At 39.8% G+C, this 18,774-nt stretch overlaps 2 protein-coding genes across 5 annotated transcripts in view; both read right to left on the bottom strand.

Moving 5' to 3' along the window:
* LOC308093302 (chymotrypsin B-like) overlaps positions 1-11,981 on the bottom strand; it is a 35,000-nt gene extending 23,019 nt beyond the window's left edge. For 2 of the 4 annotated variants that reach the window (XM_080439625.1, XM_080439626.1), the window contains exons 1-2: positions 11,872-11,981; positions 11,012-11,086 (exon numbers count right to left, since the gene is read on the bottom strand). In XM_080439625.1, the coding sequence (XP_080295751.1) occupies positions 11,012-11,086; positions 11,872-11,914 (118 nt within the window). In that variant the 5' untranslated portion in view covers positions 11,915-11,981. Of the gene's footprint in view, positions 1-442; positions 559-1,163; positions 1,236-2,201; positions 2,326-9,620; positions 9,701-10,005; positions 10,122-11,011; positions 11,087-11,871 lie in introns of those variants that run through there. The other 2 variants (XM_080439627.1, XM_080439630.1) reach the window with 2 other exon arrangements.
* On the bottom strand, positions 5,876-7,424 carry LOC308093306 (chymotrypsinogen A-like). The gene is made up of 2 exons (XM_080439636.1): positions 7,018-7,424; positions 5,876-6,054 (listed from the first exon to the last, which is right to left on the bottom strand). Exons 1-2 carry the CDS (start codon positions 7,189-7,191, stop codon positions 5,893-5,895), a joined length of 336 nt encoding a protein of 111 aa, XP_080295762.1. The 5' UTR covers positions 7,192-7,424; the 3' UTR covers positions 5,876-5,892.
* Positions 11,982-18,774: the final 6,793 nt, after the last annotated feature.

Below are 18,774 nucleotides of genomic sequence, written 5' to 3'. Positions count from 1 at the left end.
GGAGTCTCCTTGTCTCTCCAGCTCTTTACAAAACAGAAAATGCATTTTCGTTTCAGTTTCATTTCCAATTGTATCCAATTAGGATAGAGAACTCAATCAGGATATAGATTAAACAAGTGAAATTGGAAGTGATGACACTAAGAAATGAGCAGGCAAAATTGGAACAGGAACACTATAAAAATAAAGCTTAAAAATGGGTACTTTCTCCTGATTGGCTGAGATTTTGACACCTACCAGAAAATGTATTTTCTGTTTATTAAAGAGCTGGAGAGACGGGGAGACTCCTGTTACTGAACAAACACTCTATAGCAATGATTACTATCAGAACATAGTGCTTTAACCTTTTAACAAAATACTTTTTGATTTAACCAAACAGTATCACTTACCCTACCTTTAATATTTTGGACATAGTTTGTTCCTGCCCGACGGCAGAGATATGTACCTGCAGGGAGACTTGCCAGGGCCAGGAGTGAGGTTTAGCATTCTCACCGTTGATGATACCAAATCCTTCACGGGGACATCCAAGGTCTTCTGGTTCGATGGCAGGAACACCACAGTCTGAAGAACATGTATACACATGCGCACATGCACATTTATGTACAGTAAGTGCACACATAACATTACATATGAAAAAACACAAAAATAAATGATTGCTGTTTGAAATCGATTCAACCTAATGTATAGTGTGTGGTGTAGGCTATATGCTGCAGCCTGATCGAACACACATTCGGTAAACAAATTACAATATTAATGAGCATTAATACCACTTAAGCCCTATTTTATTCTTTGTCATAATAAAGAGTCATAATAAATTAGTGAAAATAGCAGGAAAATCATGTATTTTTTTAATGTTATTTTGTTAAGATTTAATGTATTATTGTGTATTATTGTTTTATTTAAGGTGATATTTTTAGGCCATATTTGAATACATGGCTATTTTATATTTTGCTCATTTCTATTGGAAACACATTTATAATGTTATATTTTAGACCTTGCGTGATTATAAAAAATTAAAAAAAACATCAAATCATATAAATCATTATATATCATATACTAGGCAGGCACTTAGCCTGACAGCTATCAAATAAAGGCATAACAAAAAGCCCCCCAAAAAATAAAATACTTGAGCACAGTTTTTGGCTGGTGTACTAAATATCATGTACCTTTTGTACCATTGTGGACAGTAGTCACATCTTCAGAGGAATGCACATAGACTGCTGTTGCCAGGTGTGTGCCTGTTGAAGACATGGAGAGTACCAGTTACTACTTGGCAATACAACTTAAAAATGACCATATTTTGGACCAAATTATTTGACTGGCATTTTTTAATTGAAAAAAATATATATATATGTATGTACATATCTGTCAAAAGGATACAACACAAAACATCTTGAAAACATATTTCCATGGTGGTCCTTTGAGTGTAAACTGAGCAGCATGTGTGTTTGAATGATACCTGCGACATAACATTTGGTGACCTATCAAATTGGCATTACATTTTGTCGTGTTTTTTTCCCAACATTTCCTTAATTGCATTATTCAATGATAACCTTCATGTCATTATTGACTGAATAACAAAGGGTTAAAGAAAAAGCTACAAAGAGGCATAAAGCAGATGATGTGAGTTAATTTTCCCTTTTGAAATATCTGAAAAAATAGTTTCAATATCTCATTTACAAATGTTTTATATAATAAATAAAAATTAACAGGAGGTTGTGGTGCCAATAACCAACGTGTCCGTGTATGGATGGATGGATGGTTATGTTTTTTACCCCCTTTTCTCGCCGATTTAGTCGTTTAGCCAATTGATTCCTCCCCACACACATTTGTGTTTGTGGGGAGATCACTGCTGTTGTATCCTACTGACACACCTGCCAGTGAGGTGCCCTCCCCAGCCCGTAGGTGTACGTGCAGTGACAAATATCACCCTCCCCATATTACGGGCCAAATGTGTTCGTGTAGATGCTCAACAAAGCTGTATGCACCGCAGTGCATTCGATAACAACAACTTAATGACACAGTCTAAAATCCTTCACAAATCCACACCAAGCCAAATTTTGGCCTAATATTCTGATAAATATGTTGGGTTATTTCTCTACGCATGAAGAGAACAAACTATGAGAGATGGTCCTGGCTCATTATGAGTCCGATGTAGGAGTAAAAGTGAATGAAGTGAATAATAGCGAAAACATTTACTGTACCTGAGTTACAGAAGAAGAAAAGTATCCAGATGTTCTCCATGTGTGTCTGTAGCTCCAGGGACAGCTTCTGGACCTGGTTGTGGTGCTGTTGTCCAGACTGTAGTCTTTCTCCTATTGCTCTTTACTTATGTTGTCCAGACTGTAGTCTTTCTCCTATAGCTCTTTACTTATGTTGTCCAAACTGTAGTCTTCACTGAACAAGCCTTTCTCTTATAGCTCTTTACTTATGACTCGTTTTGACACTGTGTGTGTGTGTGTGTGTGTGTGTGTGTGTGTGTGTGTGTGTGTGTGTGTGTGTGTGTGTGTGTGTGTGTGTGTGTGTGTGTGTGTGTGTGTGTGTGTGTGTGTGCGCGCCTATAGAATCCTGTGGCTTAAACCACCACTTGCTAAAGGAACCACATGACACACAAACTGAAACTTGATGAGAAAGACAAGAGACAGAGTAAGGAAATGTGAATGTGTGCACGCAAATATAATACAACTATTATTTATATTATTTGGTTATTATCGCATACACCTACAATACAGCTGTTAGCAGCATTATTAAGCACTGAAAATCCTCAACAGCATTGATAATTGTAAAATAAAAAGGGTAAAATGGTAGAAACAGGGGAAGTGATGTGCTCAACCCCAAAGCTGCAATGTGTGAAAAGACAAAGTGTGAATAGCTGACAAGAGAGATGGGGAGGAAAATGTTGTAGCAACTCCATTCAAATATACCTATAAAGAAGTCTATCATGAAAAATAATAACAGTAATTATGATGAAAATCTGATACAAGGACCTTAAACCACCATCTGATACAAGAACTGTATGGTGCACAAACTAAACCTGTTGACAGGAAGCTTGATTAGAAAGACAAGAAACCGATTAAAGAAATGCGTGCATGCAAATGTAGTCAAATATATTATGTATACCGCCGCAGGCCGCAGCCTTCCTCAGAGCATATTAGATTAAAAAGTCACTTTTTAATCTAATCTGCTCTGACGAAGGCTGCGGCCAAAACGCGTTAGCGTTCACTTCTGGCAATAAAATGAGAAACCACTTCTGAGCCTCTGTCTTGCAGTATTTATTTTTGGAGTGCCGCTTTTTCCACTTAGGTGGTTTTGTTTTGACATACAATACAGCTGTTAGCAGCATTGCAGTGAAATTCCTCAACAGCGTTGATAATTGTAAAAAAAACGAAGCTAATTAACTTAATTACCAGCGGCCGGCACGGGACGAAATTACCGTAATGGTCGTAAGATGGGGGCCCAGTCGTTATTTTTTTTTAATAACGTGGCCACCGGCCCATTTATTGGTCGGCCCACTGGGCATAAACGGCCAGTCCACCACTGAGTGCTGTGTGATGATTAGGTTACTGCAGTGCAACATAAGGCTGGAAAAAGGTAAGCTGTGCATGCATGCCAGGCTGAGTTTCAGAGCACATCAAACTAAACTAAATCTCCATGGGATCAAAGGTGTGTGCACCGTGTGCGTATTTCTCCACTGTATCCCCACTGGGCACTGTGTCAGGCACCTGTAACTAATGGGGACCGAACTGACACTGTGACAGCCAAACCAAGGCATAGCTAAGAGTGAAAGTGCATGCACCACCTGCATTAGACACACTGCGGTGTGTGTATGTGTGTGTGTGTGTGTGTGTATGTGTGTGTGTGTGTGTGTGTGTGCGCGTGTGCGTGTGCGCGTGCGAGACAGATTACTTAGAAACCTGTGGCTTAAACCACCACTTGATACAGGAACCACATGACACACAAACTGAAACTTGATGAGAAAGACAAGAGACAGAGTAAGGAAATGTGTGCACGCAAATATAATAAAACTATTATTTATATTATTTGGTTATTATCGCATACACATACAATACAGCTGTTAGCAGCATTATTAAGCACTGAAATTCCTTGTAAAAAAAAAATATATATATATATATTAAAAAAAAGATGAAAAGGGAAAAATGGTACAAACAGGGGAAGTGATGTGCTCAACTCCAAAGCTGCAGTCTCAGAGTTAAATTAAGACTGATTTGACCGCGCAGGCAAGTCTCAGAAAGATCAAATAAAATGATTAAATGACGCATTATGATTAAGTCCATGGCCTTATCATAATGGATATCAAACTTGATAACCTTGAAATGAAGGAAGGTTGAGAATCATGCTCTGCTAGGTTTAGCTTAAAGGACAACTTTGTTTTTTCACAACCAAGGTTTATATTTTAGCTTGTAATTAAAGTAAATAAAAGATGAGTGTAATTTTTTTTCCATTTACTGCTTTCTATAGTTTTTGCAATTTTCGGGATCTTTTTTACAGTGGGCGGGGGCATTCTGTCCGTTGGCTAAATATGTATTTTTTTTACACAATAACTCAGCGTTTTCTTTATTATTAATTGCAGTAGCTCTTCTAGCCCCCAATAACTCACATCTGGCCATCAAAGACCATGGGACCTTTTTTTTTGTGTAAAAGACATATTTAGCCACCGGACAGAATGCCCCGGCCCACTGTAAAAAATATCGCGAAAATTGCTAAAATTATAGAAAGCAGTAAATAAATAAAAAACAACACTCATCTTTTATTTACTTTAATTACAAGCTAAAATATAAACCTTGGTTGTGAAAAACCAAAGTTGTCCTTTAACTTAAGGACACATTTAGCACGTTTCTTATAATTCATACATTTACATCATGCTTGTAAATGTATCTAAGAATGTCCCTTCAAAGGGTGGAAGGAGTGGAGACCTACAGGTTTTAGCAGCACAGACTGTCACATCGTACATGTAAAATGCATTGACCTGACCTCCTCTCAGATGTAGTCCAAACCACTCCACTGACACATGCCTTCTCTATTTGAACGACTCTATCAAACAAGATGTCGACAAGGGCAAATATTGCGGCATGGTCATGCTGGACCTCCAGAAGGCCTTTGACACCGTTAATCACCCAATTATGATCAATAAGCTCAAAGCAATAGGTTTTGATGATACGTCAGTGAACTGGATGAGATCCTACCTGGAAGGGAGGGAGCAAGTGGTGGAAGTAAACGGCACCCAGTCCCCCCCCCTCCCTGTGACTTGTGGTGTCCCACAAGGAAGTATACTAGGACCTTTACTGTTCCTGATATATGTGAATGATATGTCATCAGCCTGCGACTGCAAACTGTTCCTGTTCGCAGATGACTCGGCCCTGCTAGTCTCGGCATATAAGCAATATGCATTTATCACTTCAAACATGTTGCACATCAAGGACAAATATTCCCAGGCAATTTTGCACAGATGTATTATTGTATTATTGATTATCTAGTTGTTGCCAACTACAGCTGTTTACATTGTAGTTCAGGGGTCTTCAACGTTTTCAGGCCAAGGACCCCCTGGCTGAGAGAGAGATGAAGCAGGGACCCCCTACTCTATATTGTATAAAATTGTGTTTCAGATTAAAGTTTTTTTTGTACTTGGTCTGCTATTTTTTCCCTCTACACCTATAGCCTCTTTGTCAAAACTAGCCGATCTACAAGCTCTCAACGCCTCGCGCTGCGCTGCGCGGCGTTGAGAGCTTGTAGATCTGCTATTTTCGGCTAATGTTCCCCTCAGAAAAGGAATTTTAGGGTTCAAGTGGTTAATGTAAAAAAACTAAATCCTATCACACAAAGATTTGGCGGACCCCCTAAAGTAGCTCTGAGGACCCCCTGTTGAAGACCCCTGGTTTAGTTGTTAGCCATGATCTCGTCCATCCAGGTGCGCAGGTTAGTGACGGCCGCGTACACACCAGGCATGCTGGTATTACAGGTATTCGAGCCCCAGGAGGTCACACCAACCAGGGTCCAGGTTCCATTCTTCTTACACACCAGGGGACCACCAGAGTCACCCTGAAACAACAAGCAGTTGTGTTTGTAACCACTTAGACCACAACACTTTGCTACATTATTTTGAAAAGAGCAGCTCAAGCTTGTGCTGTAGCTTGTTTCTATTACCAGTGTTGGGTTTCTGTAACGGCACATTTTTTTGCGATAACTAGTAACATAACTAGTAACTTTTTCCCAATTCGGTAACGCTTTACAGTTACTGTCATTTTAATGATGGCGTTCGTTACTCGTTACTTCATGTGCCGACAACACAAGAGGATTAAAGGTGTATTATGGTACTACTCTCACACCACTCGTATCTGTGACTTCACCCTCCGCTCGCTACCGCTGTGGGACTACTCGCTGTTCAAAGTGTTATTCATAAGAGGGGACGATCAACTCAATAAATTATGTCATTTTTTTCTGTATTGTATCAAAATGTTATGCTACAGATGCCTGTAGTTCCGACCGTCTGGAAAAAAAATAATCGATGGGTTGAAATAACCTTTTAAACCAGGTTTTTAGCCAGCCGGCAACTCCATGTTGAATGCACCCTGTAATGTATGTATACGTCAACATGGAGGCACAATCGAGATCACGTTGAGCCGTCTGCTCCATGTCTAGAGCCACTAAAAGGACATGAATTCAATGTTGTTGTTGAAGACATTGTTCCTTTATCTACTAGTTTTCATCCTAGATTAAAGTTGAGGGTGGCCATCTTGTGCTTCAGCAAGATGAAAATGTATACATGAAGCAAAATAAATAAAGTAAAAGTAATGCAAAAGTAACAGTAATGCTACTTTTATAATGCAGTAACTAGTAAAGTAACTTACTAGTTACTCTTTGAGAGTAGTAACTAGTAACTATTACTGGTTGTTTAAAGTAACTAGTAAGTAACTCTCCATCATCTGGAGATGCACGCGTTCGGAGGAAAAGTTGTGAGACCTTCTTTCCGAAGCTCTATGTGTATTTGCTCTTTACACTCACCTTGCAGGTGTCAGCTCCAGCAGCTCCGGCACAGAGCATCCGACTGGTGATCGCTCCATTATGCCAACTGTTGCACGTGCTGTTGCTGAGGAGGGGCACACACACCTGCTGGAGCTTGTCAGGACTTATTTTATCTGGGAAAAAATAAACAGGATTCATGTTGTCAAATGTCATGTGCACACTGCCACTAACGTAGAATCCACCAATGTGTGTTCACAGAATGTTCTAGGCCTTTTGAAATATCTTTACATTTTTACAATGGATGGAAGTCAATGTGGCTCGGACTGCCCACATTTGGGCACGTATGAGGTCATCGGCTCGCTAGACTCTTTCAGAGCCAGGCCAGCTAAAGAAGTGGTGGTTGAATCGAGCCAAAACCTTGCCCAGATATGGAGTCATAAGTGATATGTCATAGATATATATAGCATTTAATAGGCATGTGTATAGTACAGTCATATACTGTATATGTCATAGATATAGTATGTCATAGATATGTCATAGTTGTCGTATTGTCATAGACTGGCCACGCAAAATCCTAGATCCACATGAAGCCTGGCGTTATTGCACACTGTCTTAAATAGTTAGTGGGTGTCTTACATTGCTGCTATAATGTCTGAGGATGCACTTGTACACAAGATGTAACACTATTGAACCTCTTACTGTTATCCTTTTTGAGAAGGCATTTAATATTTGCCAGAAAGAAATTCAAGGTGATAACCAGAAATGTGGAGTAGGTCTAGCTTTGTTATTTTTCATAAAATCATCATTTGTTTTATATTCTGAACAAGACGTTTCAAAACTGATATAATAATAATTGACAATTGTTGATTGACCCTATTCTAAATTGAACGTTGAATCTGCTCTATTAAGTTGCTCTGCAGTAGCCTACTTGCCACGTGTACACACCCTACTCTATTCTAAATCACGGTACAATGGTCCTTTCTATGGCTGACGGATGAACAGTGTGTTTCCTGTCGTTCACTCGCATCGGTAGTTGGTCCGGCCCCAGCCAGTGGTCACACACTTCATGCCAGCAGTGAAGTTGTCACCAGTCTCAGCCACACACACAGGGGACACATGCTCGTTCATCTGGGCAGGGCTTTGCAGCTTGATCAGTGCGATGTCATAGTCAGTAGTTTGGTCTTTGTATTCAGGGTGATTGAAGACCTACCAGGGAAATGACACATTCATCTTAAGGTGACTCCACCAAACAGAATCTTACAACAGACTACAACAGATTAAAACAGACAGTCTGTCGGCAGAAGTTGGCATTTAGTTCAGCACAAACTGTTGGCCGATGCGCACATTGCGTTAAAGCTGGCAGCACTGGTCTGCAAGAGCCTGCCAGCGTTGCCAAGTCTGCTTATTATAAGTGACTCTGGGCATGTTTTCCTGTAAAGCCGCTTGTAAATATTCATAGTTGCGGGTTGCTTTTGTTTGGGCTTGTTTCTGAAGTGTAGTTGCTTATTTGGGCTTCCTTTCAAGATTATTTTTGAAAATAGCTGATGTAATAGGGCTCAAGTGGGGAAACTGGTCGCTTCCTTTGGGCCTGGGTTAGGGTTAGCTTGCTGTAGTTTGAATGTCTGGCTACAACGTGTGTTTTACAATCTGGAGCCACGAACATAAAAAGGAAGGAAAAAAGAAACATGCAAAATTGCGAGCAGGTAATGGAGATGACTCTGATAACAAATGTAACAACATAATGTTGTGTCCGTATTACAGTGTATCATGTCATATAAAAAAAAACGCCTACCTTTCCAATTCTCATGTCCTGGATGTCATCTTCTCGTTTTAGACTGTGCTGGCCCAGGATTAAACGGTCACATTCTCTGAAAATGTAAAATAAGAAATAACAATAAACAATAAAATGGTGGGGTGCTTAACTCAAAGAAGAGACATGCAGAGTAAAGTACAAAAGGCTCAAATACTGGAAGAATCATAAGTGCTGGAATGAATGAATGATCTTCAATCATCATCGTCTTCTTTTCAGCAGTTACAATGAAATGATCAGTGGTGGAAAAACTACCTACATTTTTAAGTATCAATACATGTGCAAGTACAATTCCGGAGTAAAAAAAATACTTGAGTAAAAGTATAAAGGTATTGGTATCAAAATGTACTCTAAGTACCAATAGTAGAAAGTGCTCATTATGCAGAATGTCCCGTTTCACATGTTTTCAAATGTATGAAAATCTTTTGAAATGTTTCTATTTTCAAATGGCAGAAACGTATATATATATAGGGCTGAAGTGGGTAATGTATGTTTTTTTTAAATAATCAAAATATAGAAAGTAGCTAGTAACTAAAGTTTTCAAATAAACAATATTTGGATCCAAGATGTATTGGAGTAGAAGTAAAAGTATTGGAAATAGGAAATACTCAAGTAAAGTACAAATACTTCAAAATTGTACTGAAGTAAATGTACTTAGTTACTTTCCACCACTGGATACTTAGTTACTTTCCACCACTGGAAATTATTATGTTTCCAAAAGTACAGACTGAGATTTGGTGACCCTTTTCTAAGTCCAAATAGGCACTGCAGTAAATGTGTGTGTGTGTGTGTGTGTGTGTGTGTGTGTGTGTGTGCGTGTGCGCTACTGTACTTGACAACGCAGTGGGCAGCAGTCACAACCCAGTCCTTGTTGATCAGTGATCCACCACACTTCAGAGGACCGCAGCAGGCCTGAATTCACATTGGTTTCATTAGCAACAGTAATTCAGCTATTATGAAATGGCAAAACATAGCTTCCCCTCCTTAACGATCATCCACCTATTTGCACGTGTGCGTGCGCACACACACACACACACACACACACGCACACGCACACACACATGCCCGCCCGCATGAGCAATGCTCCAGTTTAGTTTTTCTTTTCTTCTTTAATTATAAGTCATATTAACACAATATATATGATTTTAAGACTTTTTTTTAAGAGTGTAAGATATAAAAGCAAGACAGTGTGGATAACAACAGAGAGAGTGATGTACCTTCAGGGAGACCTGCCAAGGCCAGGAGTGAGGTACAGCCTCCTCACCGTTGATGATACCTAATCCATCACTGAGACATTCAGGAACTTTTGGTTCGATGGCAGGAACACCACAGACTGAATAACACCCACACAAAGGTAAAACACTTCATTACTGCTCATCAACTACATTTTCGCACTTTTCAGTGCCTGTGGCACCCACACCTGGCCCCTGGCGTGGCTATTCTGATGGCAGACCCCTAAGTCTGACCAGTGTTTGTGCCACGTTTGGTGTGGATCGGACCAAAGGCAGTCGTCTGCATGTCACGTCAACCCACCCACTAGGCAATTTTAACATATGGATTCAACATACTATGTTTGTGATGAATATACACTATACACTATAATGTGTTTAGTAAACATAGTATTACAGAACTTTAACCACTTACCCCCTGTTTTGTCATACGGTGTCACATGAAGTGAAAATAGCCTAGTCGCTTCTTTTGGGCTATATGTTCATAGATCTGACTATGACCAAACTGTAACAAATTAACCTCACGCAAAGACTAATGTTAAATATTTCCACGTTCTAAGAGTGAATTTTATCCCCCTTTTTTATATTTTTTGGGGAAGGGACCCCCCAGTAGAGAAATGTTGTGTTAAAAAAATCTCTATGCCATTCCGATACAAAGTATTTTATCACATGATGAGATGTCATTTAAAGTCATCAATTACTTTGTATTTTGAATGCTTCAGTTGATGTTGCACTACTGTTTTATATTCTTACTGTACTATTTACTTTATTATCTTATTAAATTGTAGCTGCACTTTAACAATCATTAATGGAATTTTTATTTGTGAAAGAAAGGTTGACGATCAATTGCTTATAATCATGAAATGACTGATTTTCACTTGATACTCCCTCTTACTCAAGTAATCATTCGGGTGGCTTTACTTCTACGTGAGACATTATTATTTTAAAGAAACAATGCCTTTAATTGACAACAGTTTTTGTCTACTCTACCCACCTGTGTCAGTGGTACCAGTGTCAACAACCACCTCTTCTGGAGAATGGACGTAGACTGCTGATGCCAGGTGTGGGCCTGTTGATTAGATGAAGGGTAACTGTTAAACCTGAGCAATACAACTAAAAGGCGACTTTTCACCCTATTTTGGACCAGATTTGTGACCAAAGTTTGTGAATGACAGTAAAAAGAAACTTAAACTTGCAAGGCATTTTTCATATAATTAATACAAAATAACAAGGCACCAGCATAAGGTTGCAGGCTAATGTTAATGTAAAAAAAATGTGTTTGCTAACAGTAAGCTTACACCAAATAAAGTAAGTAAAAGTACCTCTAGATCAAAATTGTAAATACAGTATCTGACTACTTTAAGTCACTGCTTTTACACACGCATACGCACGTGCGCACAGACTTTTCTTACAGAACAACCTCTCAAAGCGTGGAGAAAATATTGTTCATGCCTCCCTTTAAGGCAAAAATATTGTTAGACAAGTCTGTAAAAAAAGTGATACCACTGCTTTTGAGATCAAATCCGGCATCTACATTGCTGAGTAACCCTCCTGTTCCCCTCTAAAATATAATAGCCACACACAATAAAAGCATCCAGCAAATGTAAAATAAATAAATGTGTTAAACTGTATTTTTGCTATCTGCCATAACGTTTTTTCAAATCAACCAACACATATCAACCCAGAGTGCCTATTCTGGGGGGAATATTTGCCCAAAATAGCAGATCTACTTCGGCTATTTTTGGAGAAGAAATTTGGTGTAGATGGTGAAAAGTGTACTTGAAGTATTGTAACTTAGGTCCTTTTTCTAGGAATAGAGGGTTTAAGTGGTTTTAAAATATAGTCATACTGTACCTGAGCTCCACAGCAGAAGGAACATCAAGACTAGTTGATTCATATCTGTAGCTGTCAGGACACACACACTGATATGATGCAATTAGTCTGTAGTCTGAACCTGACATTCACTCTAGTTCTCACATGTCAGCTCTACTCATTATGTATTCATCAGGGAGTGGTTTATTTTCTTAATGATATTCCGAAAGTAAGCTCTCAACACACGCACGCACGCACACACACACACACACACACACACACACACACACACACACACACACACACACACACACACACACACACACACACACACACACACACACACACCACACCACACCACACCACACCACACCACACCACACACAGCGACACACCCTGCTCTCGTCCATCAACCTCACTATTATCCCTCTCTCCTTCAGCAGCACAACCAAGGGTGCACACTTGGTTTTATTCAGTTCAATTCAAACTTTATTCCAGACACTCAGGGGCTCCGTAGAATACGTACATATATTAGACGGAACACATAAAATAAATTAAACGTCTACAAATCCTAAAATCACAAAAGGCCGACTCTCCAGTGTTTACGCAGCCTGGATGAGTACCAGAGACGTCTCAATTCCTAGGATTAACTATATCCTCAATAACACTGTTCCGGGACTAGAGTTGTTCCAATACCAGTATCGGAAAAGCTGCCGATTCTGCCTATGACATACTGTACATACAATCATTTTAAACTTTTACCATTCTATAGTTTTTTAATTGTACTTTTTTTTTTTTTTTTTACCATTATCCACACAGCCGAGGAGTTTCACTGCCTATAATGCTGCTGCCAGCTGTATTGTATGTGACAATAAACTATAAATAATCACAAAAAGTAGGAATTGAAAAAATCACAAAAAAAGAGCTGAGAAAACCCATTCTTTTTTTATTTAATTAAACTATAAATAATGTAGAGTAAATATTTTTTAGACTATATTTCCATGTACATATTTCCTTCATCTTTCTCTGCCTCTATCTCATCAAGCTTCCTGTCAGCAGGTTCAGCAGGTTCAGTTGGTGTCGTGTGGTTCCTGTATCAGCTGGTGGTTTAAGCCACAGGTTTTTAAATGACTGAAGCTGTTATAGTCACATATCTTTCTCATGAACATGTTTTTTAAAAAGGCAAAAATAAACATGAACTCCAATTATGATAATGACTTTTAAATGGTAAAGGGTGCATTGATACAAAGCGCTTTACAATTTGCATTGCATTCACTGCATTCACTGTGTGTGTGTGTGTGTGTGTGTGTGTGTGTGTGTGTGTGAGCGTGGGACCTATGCATGCATGGCTTGCATGCTACACACTACACATACAGTAATGCATTAATTATCATGTATATATAATATGAAGAAAACTCAGTCCTTCTGTGTGTCTGACCTGCTGCAAGGGGTCGAAGAAAGCCGATTACGTGATAATGTCCCATTCAGTGCATTAATAGCATCAGGTAAGCTGTTTATTAGCATTTCTGTGAACTCTCGATGAATGTTGAGAGAACTAGTTTCAGCAGAATATATAGAGCTGGCTCAACGGTGCAAAGTTGTGGTCATGTTTGCGGCCTCTAGTGTGTGTGTATGTGTGTGTGTGTGTGTGCGCGTGTGTGTGTGTGTCACTGCAGAGCGAAAAAGATACAAGCAGTATCGTTTCTTTTCAACGAGGCAGAGTTGATAAGAATCATAGAAGAGCAGGTGGCTGGTGTCGACGCTGCTGCAAATGAGTACTGAAACAGTTTGGAATACAGAATTGAAAAGAAGAAGATTGCATGCATGGACCCCCCTCCCTCTGATTAGATCGGATTAGTGATTAGATGCACAGACCCCCCTCCCTCTGGCTACATGCACTGTCACAGACCCCTCTCTCCCTCTGTATACCCCCCCCGCCCCCCCCCCCCACACACACAAATACATTTTCATAATGCGGAGTTACACAGCTTAAGATAAAAGCCACACACAAGACACAAGTGACTAAATATTACTACTAAGTGACTAAATATTACTACTACTAAGTGACTAAATATTATTACAAAGTGACTAAATATTATTACTAAGTGACTAAGTTTACCAAAAGAGCTTCGTACCCCTTTCGTTCGTCCTTCGGTCTGGGAAAGAGTGACGGGGGGGACGGGAACGAGAACTGTACAAGCAAAAGCAGGGACGCTAACAAGACGGAGAGTCTAGAAATGGTCTAGCCTCCAGTCTTTAGTTACATCAATAGTTAGGTAAGCAACTAGCGGTTAACTATCTGTGTATGTTGAGAACGATGCTGCTCTGTGTTATATTAACATTAAAGGTATCATGACATTCATTTTCACTTTTTTTATTTTCAATGTTTTATTTGGGGTTTTATGACTTCAATTACACCCAAACTGAACTTAGAACATTCAGTGGATTTTCTGTGGTCTGGGGTTTTCTGAATAATTAGGCTGAAAAGTAATCTGAGCTTGGCCCTTCGACAGTGAGGTCACAGTCAATTAATCCCGCCCACTCTCCTCCTCGCCCCTCCCCTCCCCTATCCTTTCCTTTGGGGGGGGGCGGAGCAGAGGCGATGATTGACAGGCAAAATCCCTCACCAGCGACACCCGCAGGCAAAGATTTCTTTTTTCATTGCAGTTGAAAAGGCTTTAGAAATGTGAGAGAAAAACACCTGCTATGGATCACTGGAATGGAATTTTCACTTAAAACTTTTTGTACACTTTTGAAGGACCAGGACAAAGACTTTGAATGTGGTGTAAAAGTGAATGTCATTAAACCTTTAATGTAGTAACTAAATATAGACTCATTTCTCATCTACAGCTGCTATTTTACCTTTTTGATTTCAAAATGCACATCTGTTCAAATGGCCCGTTTTGTCTCGGCCCAAACAGGCACACTAGCGGATATTTGAGTGACAGGTACCTTGGACATGCCCAATTATTGATAAAAAAAAAAAAGCTAATCCTACTGTACTTCTGCTTTTATTTTATTTGGTGTGAACGAGGCATTAGCCCCCCACATTTAACACTGAAGAGATCCTGATCTGTTGCTGATGTGAAACACACTTCATATTTTCCCTGTGAAATATCATTTTACCACCCTGTCTTTACCATAGACATCTTCTATAGGAACTTTTGGACTTTCTTGACACAATGTTGCAGGAAGTAATAGTTTAGCTCCTCTATGAATACAGTATATTTACAGCAAATCAACTACACAGCTTCTCTAAGAAGAAAAAAAAACATTGACCACTGGTACACACCTGCAAAGATTTATTCAGCAATAATCAATTAGGGATGAGTGCCATTCACATTTTAACCGATAAGGTACCCGGTACCTGGAATGCGATACGGTACCAAAAATTGTCTATTTTGGTACTTTTAATTTAATTTTATCATTATTATTATTGACCTTTTTCTGTATTTTACACAGAAGACAGTGGCTTTGACATTTTCATGTCAAAGCCAAATTAGTATGTATTTGGCTGTGGACCACCATCTGAAAATATTTTGTGCCAGGTACCCCTATAAAAGAAATATTCAAAATGTGTCTTTACCAAAACAAAAAAAAAAATACCGTTTTCAGTACTCAACCCTATAAGCAATATGCATTTATCACTTCAAACAAGTTGTACATCAAGGACAAATATGCCCAGACATTTGCACAGATTGTATTATTGATTGTATCGATGCCAATAGAGTAACAGCTGTTTAGTTTAGTTGTTAGCCATGATCTGGTCCATCCAGTCACGCAGTGCAGTGATGCGGGAGTACACACCAGGCATGCGGGGATCGCAGTTTTCCGTTTCCCAGGAGGTCACACCATACAGGGTCCAAGTTCCATTCTTCGTTCACACCAGGGGACCACCAGAGTCACCCTGAAACAACAAGCAGTTGTGTTTGTTTAATAGGGATGTTAACACTTCCGCAAAAATCCGTATTTTCCTCATGGTGTTATTTGGTTATGGGGAGAGTCATTCTTTTAAACAGAAAGAACACTAGAATGAGAGAAAGATCATGTTCCGCATCGGGAGCGTTAGAATACCGAAGTCAAAACTAAAGAGCGAGTGAAAGCGAGACGAGAGTAACACAAAATGTCAAAACGAATCAAACGTAGTTCGGTCTGGGAACATGGTCTTGTTCTCTATTTCCAGGGTTTCTGTAACGGCACTACTTTTTGCAATAACTAGTAACATAACTATAGCTGTTTTCCAGTTCGGTAACGCGTTACAGTTACTCATTCAACATTTTAATGGTGGCGTTCGTTACTCGTTACTTCATGTGAAAAGAGCTGACAACTTAGCAGGATTAAAGGTTTATTATGGTACGACTTCTACTCTACTAGCCGTGTCTGTGACTTCACCCTCCACTCGCTACCACTGCGGTACTACTCGCTCTGTGTTCAAAGTGTTATTCATAAGAGGGGACGATCAATTCAATCAATGATTACGTTTTTTTTCTGTATTGTATCAAAACGTTATGCTACAGATGCCTGTAGTTCCGACCGTCTGGGAAAAAGGAATCGATGGGTTGAAATAAACTTTTAAACCAGGTTTTTAGCCAGCCGGCCACTCTGACAACATGGAGGCACGTTCAAGATCACATTGAGCGTCTGCTCCAGTCTAAAGCCAGGCAGAACTAAAAGGACATGATTTCAATGTTGTTGTTGAAGACATTGTTACTTTATCTACTAGTTTTTATCCTAGATTAAAGTTGACAGTGGCCATCTTGTGCTTCAACAACATGCAAATGTATACATGAAGCAAAATAAATAATAAATAAAAGTAATGTGAAAGTAACAGTAAAGTATAGCTACTTTTATAATGCAGTAACTAGTAAAGTTAGCTCGTGCTCATTTGATTTTGCTATTTTGTCTCATCTGTTTAAGAAAGTAGGTAGCTGATATATTGCACTTTTACCTTAGCGCTAGGTATACTCTTGGTTGCTTGTTTTTGCAGGAAATGCACTTAAGACTTCTGGTGATTAGTAGTTTTCGTTCCCTACCTATGTTGAATGCACTTATTGTAAGTCGCTTTGGATAAAAGCGTCTGCTAAATGACTGTAATGTAGTAACTAGTAACTATAACTAGTTACTTGTGTAAAGTAACTTGCCTAACACTGGCTATTTCTGAAAATTAGTCGACAATAAAAAAAGATCCCGCATATACAGTAATGACATGCCCATGATGACTCGGACTCGAGTCAGGACATCGTATGGAGATGCACGGGTTCCGAGGAAAAGTTGTGAGACCGTCTTTCCAAAGCTCGGAATGACATCAATGTGTAGTTATATCACCACCCCCTTTCTGAAGAAAAGTGTGGATGTTTGGAAGTGTGTATTTGCTCTTTACACTCACCTGGCAGGTGTCAGCTCCAGCAGCTCCGGCACAGAACATCTGACTGGTGATCTCTCCCTGACGCCAGTAACTGTTGCACTTGCTGTTGTTGAGGAGGGGCATACAAACCTGCTGGAGCTTGTTAGGGCTCCTAGAAGCTGGGAAAAAAATACAGGATTCATGTTGTCAAATGTCTTCTGCACACTGCCACTAACGTAAAATCCACCAATATATGTTCACAGAATGTTCTACACCTTTTGAAATATGGAAGTAAATGTGGCTCGGACTGCCCACATTTGGGCACAAATGAGGCCATCGGCTCGCTAGACTCTTTCAGAGCCAGGCCAGCTAAGGAAGTGGCCGCTGAATCGAGCCAAAACCTTGCCCAAATATGGAGTCATAAGTTATATATCATAGATATATAGTATGTAATAGGCATGTATATAGTACATATATGTGTCATGTATATGTCATAGATATAGTATGTCATAGATATGTCATAGTTGTCATATTGTCATAGACTGGCCACACAAAATCCTAGATCCACATGAAGCCATGGCGTTATTGCACACTGTCTTAAATAGTTAGTAGCCACTAACTACATTGTTAGCTGTCACACATTGTTAACTACATTGTTAGCAGCTGTCTTACATTGCTGCTATAATGTCTGAGGGTGTACTTGTACACAAGATGTAGCATTTGTTTTATATTCTGAACAAGACGTTTCAAACTGATATAATAATAATTGACAATTGTTGATTGATCCTATTCTAAATGTTGAACGTTGAATCTGCTCTATTAGGTTGATCTGCAGTAGCCTACTGGCCACGTGTGCACAGCCTACTCCATTCTAAATCACTGTACTGGTAAAATGGTCCTTTTTGTGGCTGAGGGAGGAAAGGTGTATTTCCTGTCGTTCACTCACTTCGGTAGTCGGTCCGGCCCCAGCCAGTGGCCACACACTTCATGTCAGCAGTGAGGTTGACACCAGTCTCAGCCACACACACGGGGGACACATGCGCGTTCATCTGGGCAGGGCTTTGCAGCTTGATCAGTGCGATGTCATAGTCAAGAGTCATAGTTGTATCAATAAGCCGCTCTTTGAAATCAGGGTGATTGAAGACCTACCAGGGAAATGACACATTCATCTTAAGGTGACTCACCACCAAAGAGACTAGGCTACTTCAGACTACAACAGACTACAACAGACTGGAAGTCTATTGGCAACAGTTTGCATTTAGTTCAGCACAAACTGTTGGCCGATGCGCACATTGCGTTAAAGCTGGCAGCGCTGGTCTGCAAGAGCCTGCCAGCGTTGCCAAGTCTGCTTATTATAAGCAACTCTGGGCATGTTTTCCTGTAAAGTCGCTTGTAAATATTCATAGTTGCAGGTTGCTTTTGTTTGGGCTTGTTTCTGAAGTCTAGTTGCTTATTTGGACTTTCAAGATTATTTCAGAAAATAGCTGATGCTGAGGGCTCAAGTGGTGAAACTGGTCGCTGCTTTTGGGCCTGTTTTCATAGACCTGGTCGCTTGTTTAACTCACAGAATCTGGCAACGCTGGAGCCAGGTCGGACTGCAG

This window comes from Gymnoscopelus braueri (assembly GCF_963280865.1).
Source record: "Gymnoscopelus braueri genome assembly, chromosome: 10".
Lineage (NCBI taxonomy): Eukaryota > Metazoa > Chordata > Actinopteri > Myctophiformes > Myctophidae > Gymnoscopelus > Gymnoscopelus braueri.
Note: the sequence above shows the minus strand (reverse complement) of the source record. Positions and strands in the feature narration are given on the sequence as shown.